Source organism: Corvus hawaiiensis, chromosome 10 (assembly GCF_020740725.1).
Source record: "Corvus hawaiiensis isolate bCorHaw1 chromosome 10, bCorHaw1.pri.cur, whole genome shotgun sequence".
NCBI lineage: Eukaryota > Metazoa > Chordata > Aves > Passeriformes > Corvidae > Corvus > Corvus hawaiiensis.
Window position 1 is genome coordinate 27658472 of NC_063222.1, and position 9411 is coordinate 27667882.

Consider the following 9411-nt stretch of genomic DNA (forward strand, 5'->3'; position numbering starts at 1 on the left):
TCAATGGACTTCATGGAACCAATTCCCATGATAGTGCTGCCTGAAAATTCATGTCAATCAAAGGGGTTTGAATTCTCATATGAATTTAAATCAACTCTCTCCATTATTTTTTTTTTTAAATTCACCTTCATTCATATCACTGGCTTGTTTTTAAAATACTGTGTTTTTGAAAAACAGATAATAGATCCCTTTGTTGAGGTGGAGATTATTGGGTTACCTGTTGACTGCTGTAAAGATCAGACCAGGGTGGTGGACGACAATGGTAAGATAATCTAAGTGATTTCTTTGAGTAAAATATGAAATTATTATAAATGATTCAGTGTCTGTTACTGTTTTCTAAATTGCAAAGCATCTTATCTGATGAAATCAAATGATTGTATTTTAACAAATTATTGCTGCTTCCCAGACAGAATTTCTGGTGTGGGGAGACAAAAAAGTTAGAGGTGAAGGGTGGGAGTTGTTCCCCACATTGTCTTTTAACGGAATTGTTCTTAAATCTCCTTTGTGCAGAAGTTCCAAATCTATCTATGTCTGTATCTGTATCTATCTCAGTGCCTCCAAGCAGCAGCTTGCCTTGGGTATCCCTGCCGGCTCCCAGGCCGACCCATTTTGTTTTTAAAGCAGTCCTAGGGGCAGATGTGTCACATTTAGTGACTGACATGATGGAATTTTCATTGCTGCTGCTTGTGTCCTGTGCCTCTTGGGAACTGAGGCAAGCACTCGCCATGGACTTGTTTCCCAAAGTGTGTCCTGTTTGCCTGGCAGGGTTCAATCCTGTTTGGGAGGAGACCCTCACCTTCACCATCCACATGCCCGAAATCGCCCTGGTGCGGTTCCTGGTTTGGGACCACGATCCCATCGGGAGAGACTTCGTGGGGCAGAGAACTGTGGCCTTCAACAGCCTTGTGCCTGGTGAGTCCCCCTGTTCTCCTGGGCATGGAAATCCACCTTCAAACCCAAGGAGGATGTTACCAGCACAAGATGATAGATTTTATAAATGTTTATCTCTGTGACTTGATGTGAAGCTTGGACAACTCTTCTGCTCTCTTAGGGTGCTTCATGCACCATTCCTCAAAGGAGTTTGGTTGTCTGTGCTTTTGGAAATTACTGCTGGTGTTTTTTATAACTTGGATGCAATTTATAATGAGGGCTTGGAAAACCTGTGAGAACACCAGAGAAGTTTACTAAAGGCACAAGGTGGCTTCCTGTGTATACATCACTTTTATAGGCAGTCACTGCTAGCTGGGCATAAAATGCAAACTGCTGGTTCTTGGTGGTGGTTTGTGTGGAAATATTTCTATTTCTGTTTCCCCAGGCTATCGCCACGTGTATTTAGAGGGGCTGACAGAAGCTTCCTTATTTGTTCATATAATCATTAATGAGACCTATGGGAAGGTAGGTACAGATGGAAATTTACATCTTCCTTCTGATAAAAATGGATTTGAAGGTACCCCAGAACCTCTCAGGATTTTTGTTGGAGTGCCCAGGAGGCTCAGAGTGTGTGTGGGGGTTACACCACACCATGACTCCACTCTTGGTGTGCACATACTTACAGATGTTCTCACTGTTAGCACCAAACAATTATCTTGTCTAGGTACAGGAGGTACATTTCTTTAGTGTGCTAAACTGGTCTTATTTTGGAAGTAGATCTTGAGAACTGTAACTGCACCAGAACATGGCATTTGACAAGCTATTTTTAGCAGCTAATTTAATTAATTTAAATAAACGTAATTTAATTTTAGGTTCAAGTGCATGAATTTTGGTTTTCTGCAAGTTTGCTAATTTTAGAATGTTTTTAAAGTGAAAGTGAAAGCACAGTGCTTTTTCTGTGTTTTCAGCTGCCTCCCTTAGCTGTTTCCATTTGGAGAAAAGCAGCACAAAGAAATTAAGGCCATGTTCAGCAGGATGCTAAAGTAAAATAGCACTTTTGCAGTGATTTAAGAAATGAAGATAAACACAAAAATCCACAAAAACCTGACCTTTGTGAGGTTTGAGATTGCAGAGGACATTCAGCCCTCAGTCTTTGTGCCTTCTGAGAGGATGCAGAGAATGTCATGACAAACATGAACACAAAGCTGTGCAGCACCCACAGCAAGCTCAGGGGAACAGGGAGAGAACAGCAGAGAGAAGGGCCCAGGACTGAGGTTTGCTCTTGTCCAGATCTTCTCCCAGCTCCACTTCCTTTCTCCTCCCTGATCCCATCAGATCACTGGATGGGATCACATGTATTGATATGTGCACATCTGTGAAATCACATCCCTTGGGGAGGGTTTGCAGGTGCCCGTTTGGCTGCTGCTCTTGTAAGAACAAATATGCTCAAGAAAACCAGTAGAGAGTAACTTTAGAGGGGAGGCAAGAGGAGCAGGAGGGGACACCCACTGGGATTTGGTCTCTGTCACTGGGTCTGTTCACCTGATGCTGCTCTGAATGAATGATGGGCTGCATTGTTGTTTCTAATTGGCTGAGTTTGCATCCGTGAGGGAGATCTGGGGGACACTTAACATTAAACTAATCAATAGTTTGAAATGCTTTGCTGTAGAGTGGTTCTATTTACAGCTGATGCACTATTACTTTATTTGCTTGTGCGGCAGTCTTGAAAACATGAGCCAAACGGATTTGCATTTCTTTTTGCCTTTCAGTGGAGCCCTTTAATCCTCAATCCCAGTTACACAATAATGCACTTTCTAGGAGCCACAAAGGTAGAGCTCATGAGCATGCACTTTGCACTTGCTGGGCACAGACTTTCCAGTCGTTCCCAGTCGCATGATCTGCAACTGCCAAACTTGCACCACTCTCCATGCAGGCTCTGAAACATCTGAATATTGCTTTGATGAAAGCCATGCATATAAACCTCCACGTTAATGTGCAGCCTGTCACTGCACACACTTCCTAGAGCCTTGTCAGCTCCCATTAGGAGACTGAGCAAAGCCCTCTTGTAACTGTGCCAGGCTGCCATCCTAATGAGGAGAAAGCCAGGCATGCATGAACCCGTGGAGACCTGTGCTGGGAGCTCCTTGGTCAGAGTAGATGTGAGTGGCTTGGTGTGAATTTTTGCTTTGCTGCATTTTGAACTTTGTCATCATCACTCATAAGCACTGTGAGAGCAGCTCTGTGCCTCGTGCTCCCTATGAGTGAGTGTGAGCTCAGCCCAGACCGTGGTGGTGTTGTCCTTGCAGAGCAAGCAGCTGATCGGGCTCCGAGGGCTGTTCTCCAAGGCGCCCAAGGCGGGCGCTGCCGAGGCCAGCGGGCACCACGTGCGGAAACGCTCCATCGGCGAGCGCATCCTGCGGCGCACGGCCAGCGCCCCGGCCAAGGGCAGGAAGAAGAGCAAGATGGGCTTCCTGGAAGCTGCTGAGATGAAGGACAGCACCTCCGAGCCAACAGACCTGAAGGACAAGGAAGGGGTGGTCCGGCGGCCGAACCGGAGTTGGCAGGCGCGTCCCGCATCCATGCCTGTGGACAGATTCCTCATGGTAGAGCTGCCCTGCCCAGCAGAGGACACTGCCCAGGAGGCCAAGGCAGAGGAAAACACATCTGGTAAGAGGCTTCCAAAATGACTTTTGGTGTAGCAAGTTGAAATAGTGTGTTCAAAAGGATTAGTGCTGCAGCCTCTGTGCAAGTAGTTTTATTCAACTCAAGGAAGAGTCAGTGGGCTAAATCACATCTCTTTAATATTTGGTCAGCTCCTTACATAGGTGACACCTGGAAAGGTGTCTACTCTGCAAACCAGGCACATGAATTAGATGTGAAGATGATACAGCTCAGCCGTTCATCACAGCAGCTGTGACAGTTTCCTGCGTGTTTCTTCCCAAGGGTGCTACAGACAAGGAAGCTTACACACTTCCAGCAAAGGAACCCTTTGCCAAAAGCACAGGCCCTGGGAGGCGATCTAAAAAGCTGTCACAGGGTTGAATCCTGCCCCTTCTTAACTGTGAGAGGGGTGGATCCTGTCCCTTAGAGCCTCTGTAAGGCTTGGTTCATACCCTATGGAAGACGCTGTCCCAAAGAGATCTCTCCTCCTAAAATGCTCTGGCTGAACATGTCTCTGCTGCTGCGCAATTATGCCAGGGGGACAGGGTGCTGTCTGTTTTCTCCTCCATTCTTTATAGAAAAAAATAAATCTGCAAATCAAGGAAATGTGCATCTCTTCCACCCTTCTCTTGGAGCACTGGAAAGCCTGGGAACTGTCCAGATTTTGGAGATGGGCATTTAATGCCATGTTCATTAGCAGCAGTTCCTACTCCACCAAGGGGTTCAGTCGCTGCCAGTGAATGGTCGGGGCTCCCCTTGCTTCTTTCAAGAGTACCTGATTTCTAGCAAGCATTAAAACCAGTATCTGTTATGCCAAGTTTACTTCTTTAGTCCCTGTTTAATTAAATCTCCAAGGGAGTGAGTCACAGAGCTCAGATCTGGCATAGAAAGACAAGAGGATTTGGTGGAGAAAACATCCAATATGTATATTTTGAGGAATTCAAACCCTTGCCCTTGTGAATGCTGCTTGCTGGTAGAAGATGCAAATGAAATCCTTGTATTGTAACACTTTGCAGTAACCACATGTGTAAAGCAGTCCGGAGTCCATCTACTCGATGCTTTTGACTCAGCTTGAAGCATGCATCTTGTTTCCAAGTGTTGTGTGTTTTAACAGAGCTGTTTTGTTCTGTCTTTATTGCCACGCTTCTTTATAGTACAAATGTGACTAGGAACACAGCTGAAGGTAATGCCACGTGCAAGCTATGATGTGGTACCTCATTAACATTACTTACAACAAATATTACATCACCTGCTTGATGTAATAGACATTCCAAGGAAGTTTCAATGAAGTGCCTGCAGTTGTATTTTTCCATTTATTCATATCACTCAGATAATTTGTACTAAACCTGCACAACCCCATGATTAAGTTCTGTCACAACTGTACCTAATTTTGCGTTCTCCATTTGTCTGTCTAAGGACAAAATAGCTGTTGATAGACAGAGCAGAGTCTTGTATGCCACTAATATGTTCCTCATTTAATTTAGCCAACAGTGATGACAATACAAATGGGAAGGAAACGAGCTTGAAAGAATTGGTTCTTCCATGTTCGGAGCAAAAGGCAAATGCTTTAAATTTAGCATCTCAGTTCAAGAAGGAGAATGACCAGAGGGATTCTACAGCTGACTCTTTAGTACCACCTCCACAGGAGCAACCTGAACATTTGCTTTTTGCAAATGGCGTAGCTCAAGCAAATCACCTCATGGACTATCAGGAGAATAATCTTTCTGATGGAGCTGTCCCACTAATGCAGGACTCTGACTCTGAACTTCCCACAGAAAAATCACACCACAAAAGCAGTGCAGACAGTAAAAAGGAAGATGACACAAAAGGGTCTAAGGAAGGGAAAATCGCTCTCATGGGGACTTCTCTTTCTCAGAAAGCAGAGGTGGAGGATCACAAATACAATATGAGGAAAAGCACTGCAGCACCTCTTTCCCTGACTGATACTTCTTCTGCTGTGTGCTCTGAGGACCCTGACTGTCACCCCACAGTGGCCCTGCAGGACAGTGACATTTCTCACCTCATTGATGAAGTCTCTCTCTCGACTGAGAGTGAGCTGGACAGCGCTGTGTCCGCTCTCATTGGGCAGTTTGATGGCACAGATGACCAAACTCCCCTTCCCCCTGTCTCCAGCCCCCATGGCAGCAGCAGCCAGACCCACAGGCTGGGGGCTGCACTCCCACACGTGTTGGCTGCAGACCTGAGCAGCCCCTGTAGGCACAACTTCACTCCCACAAAATCCAGCAAATCCCCTTTATTCTCCACTCCAGATATAGCCATGTTCTCCAGCCTGGAGGATGCAGAGTATTCCACGTACGCAATTATCCACGAGGCATCTCCAGCTTCTGAATGTAACAGCCACAGGGAATTAGTGTGCAAGGAAAGATTAAATAGTCTAGAAAATAATTTGCCTGGCTCTCCTTGTTCTTCATCCCTCTCTATGCTAAACGCAAATCCCAAAAGGAACTGTGGTACAAAATCTGGACCAAGCTGGGGAGCCCCTGAGTGTGCCAGTTCTTTTGGTTCCAGCGGCCTCATCTTTGAGGAGGCACTGGGGCCCCCTGTCACTGGGGAGCACTCGGACAGCAGCAGTCTCGTAGAGGTGGATGGGGACTCCCAGGACCTCCTGGTCACTGCCTGTGAGTACAGACGGGAGGACATGAGCCAGCTGGCTTCTCCTCTGAGACTGAGGCAGAAGCAGGACCCTGGGCATGGTGGTGACAGGACCTCAGGGAGCAGCACCACTGCCGGGCTCTGTGCTGCTGCCCGGCACTGCTCCAAGAACTTCAGGACTGCCGGGAGCCAGCTCCCTTTCCCCACGTGTGAGAACGCTGGGTTTTTGTGTCAGCAGCACTCAGAGAAGCACAAGGATGCAGTGCGTGCCCCCCAGCTCAGCTCAGCCTGCCCGCTGCTCCCGGGGGCTCTGCCGTTCCCCCCACACCCGGCCATCCAGCAGAGCAGCCCCTGCAAGTCCAAGAGTCTGGGAGACCTGACCTCGGAGGACATTTCCTGCAACTTTGAGAGTAAGTATCAGTACATCAGCAGGAGCTTCATCTCCTCAGGCCTGAGGGACAGGAAAGCGGCTGCCACGCAGGGCGTGAGGCCGCACTCGACGGACGCGCTGACGGAGCAGCTGCGGAAGCTGCTGTCCCTGGAGCAGGAGGACAGCCGGGAGTCCCTGTGCTCCAGGCAGATGGACGAGGACTGCTCCCGGGCCCTGGTGAGGAAGCTGTCGTCCCGGAGCCAGAGCCGGGTGCGGAACATCGCCAGCCGCGCCCGGGAGCGGCAGGAGGCGGCGGGCAAGCCCAGGCCCTGCGACGGCAGCGGTGTCGGCGGGGTGGTGCTGCGGAACAAGGCCGCGGGGCCCCCGCACGCCGCCAACAGGCACTCCACCGGCTCCTGCATCGGCCGCTACCTGCACGGCTGCCCCGGCGAGCGCCGGGGAGCGCCGGAGGGCGCCTGCTCCGCCCTGCAGCGCGGCTGTGGGGACGGGCTCTGCGGGCACGGGCTCTGCGGGCACGGGCCCGGCCTGCGGCTGCCGCCCGGCGCCCAGGAGCAGCCCGAGGTCTACTTCTTGCTCAGGCTGTAGGCTGTGCCGAGGTACAGCCGCGGGGCTCCCGGCTGCTGCACTGCAGTGAACCGGCCTAGTGAGGAGCTGTAAGGAGGGTTTAAGTTATTTCTAAATGCAGTTTCATGCCCGTGAATCAGTGGAGATTTAACGTGCCCCTTCCTGTCAGAGCTGAGGGAAGTAGGAACCACCCTCCGGCCGTAGGGCTGCCTTACTTTGGGCCAGACCTGAGGGAGTGCGGGGCCGTGTGTGCATTTGTAGCATTCTGTGTCTGTAATGCTGTGCTCCAAAGCCTGACATTGCACTGAAGGCAATACTGGTTTCCTTGTGTCTTGTCCTCCTGCTTGGAAAAACACTTTTGGTGATCACTTTTGGCCTTTTGTGAGGATTCTCCAAAGCACTGTGGTGTCTGGAATGCTGGACTGGGGCTTGTTCTGCCCAACAGGCAGCAACCCTTCATTAGCATCACTTGTTCTGAATTGTTATTATTAATTTTACATGCTTTCATGTATGAACTGTGATTCTACAGCAAATGGTTTGTAGAATTAGGGTTAGTCCAAAATTGTGAGTCATGTGTAGATTTGTCTTCTGCCCTCTCTACAAAATATGACAACAGTTGTCTTCCTTTTTGGTTACTGTGTTGAATGCTGATTTGGGACAGAGTGGAATGTGGGAGTAATTCTGCTTTTATGAATGAAAACACTTAATTTCTGCTTATTTCGTTATGTATTTTTGTTTTGGTTGTGTGAGTAGCTTTGATACAGCAGATCCATTTTCTGTATATTTGTAATTTTATTGCTAAATTGTCGACAGTCAGTGGAATATTTAAAGCTGACATGGTAGAGTGACTGTTTTGACTGTTTACCCTTTTCTTTGAAGGCTGAAAGTGAATTGGGTGAAGGATTCTCAGACACCTGAAGCTTCCCTGTAGGGAACAACATAGCTTTATTTTGGTTGGAAGATATTCTTTGCCTTTGCTGTAAGTTTTTCTGATATGTCAAAGACGTACCTTTTACCTCTTTCTTTTGTAATGCAGAGTATTATTATTCTTGAAAACATCATTAAAATAGATTTTTAAGCACTTGGTTACATGTTTTCTGAAAAAGGTCTATTCAGCAGATAGATTGGTGCTGAATCCAGCAGCAGTTAGTGACTGCACACACCTGTCTTGGCAGGAGATGCAGGAAGGGAAGATCCTTCATTTCACACGGTGGTTCTTGGCTGGAGATGGCAGCTGAGCTCTGGTCTCCCTTGTGGATCAGGAGCCACATTTGAGTCTGACTGTTCCACTTAGGCTCTAACACAGAGTTGCTGTGTTATCGCTTGGGAGAGAACAGTGGATTTTCTAAACAAAGAGCATTTTTCCATGGAGGAACAGAACCAGACACTGGATTAATCCTTTAAGATTTGGACCTGAATTTCTGTCTCATACCCAGGATGCAGTTTGGGAGGTGTGGCTGAAGCCTAGTAAAAGTGCCTTGTAAGGAAGCAAAGGAGAAGCTCTCCATTGCAGGAGGTGAAAAAAACTTGCTTTAATTGGAATTAATTTAGGAAAATTGTGTGATGCTTGCAGGAGGTCAGGATAGATTATTGCAGCACTGTTTTAACACGTAATCTCTTATACTCTCCTCTTAATTTTAGAAGTTAATCCAGATGGGGACAGTGACATTTGGCTAATGGAGCAGGGCAGGGTTTCTGTAGAGTAGCTGGAGCCAAAGGCACATCAGCCTCAGTGGTTTTTACTGTCTCACTGGACTTGGTGCTTGTGCGGTTTTCCCCTCCTCTCACTGAGATTCAAATTCTGTTTTGTTTGCGCCAGTTTGGTTTTGGCGGTGTAGCACTGGGCTGTGCCAAACCTCCTCAGCTCTCAGTGCTGGGGCCTCTGAGCCTGGAGGGACTGGAGTCAGAGAGAGGATCCAGGGAGTTCCCAGCCTTGTTGGGATGTAGCACAGGTGAGAGGGCAGAGGGTGCTTGTGCCAACTCCCACTGATTGCTGCTCTCCAGGGCTCTGCAGTTTGGGCCTGCACATGGAGCACTGAGGAAGGACCATTCTTGTGTCTGTTTGCAAAGGTGATGGTAAAACAGGGAGGTTTCAGTCTGCAGAACCTACATTTCAATAGGTTGTATTTAGAATTGGATTTGGTCCTTAAACACGTGTTTTAACACATATATCATTTTGCACATGTAATACATTTGGATTAAATTTAGGATTTTGTATTAAAGCAAGTGCACCAGGTGTCTACAAGATAATCATTTGACCATCTCTCAATTTGCTAGAAATGGAGATCATTCAGAGCTTGCAAGGAAGAAGA

At 47.8% G+C, this 9411-nt stretch overlaps 1 protein-coding gene across 12 annotated transcripts in view; it reads left to right on the plus strand.

Moving 5' to 3' along the window:
* PLCH1 (phospholipase C eta 1) overlaps positions 1-8180 on the plus strand; it is a 57968-nt gene extending 49788 nt beyond the window's left edge. For 8 of the 12 annotated variants that reach the window (XM_048314597.1, XM_048314596.1, XM_048314599.1 and 5 more), the window contains 6 exons: positions 178-262; positions 766-912; positions 1316-1395; positions 2640-2699; positions 3177-3537; positions 5016-8180. In XM_048314597.1, coding sequence (XP_048170554.1) covers positions 178-262; positions 766-912; positions 1316-1395; positions 2640-2699; positions 3177-3537; positions 5016-7120 — 2838 coding nt within the window. In that variant the 3' untranslated portion in view covers positions 7121-8180. Of the gene's footprint in view, positions 1-177; positions 263-765; positions 913-1315; positions 1396-2639; positions 2700-3176; positions 3538-4685; positions 4715-5015 lie in introns of all 12 variants that reach the window. The other 4 variants (XM_048314607.1, XM_048314602.1, XM_048314603.1 and 1 more) reach the window with 2 other exon arrangements.
* Positions 8181-9411: the final 1231 nt, after the last annotated feature.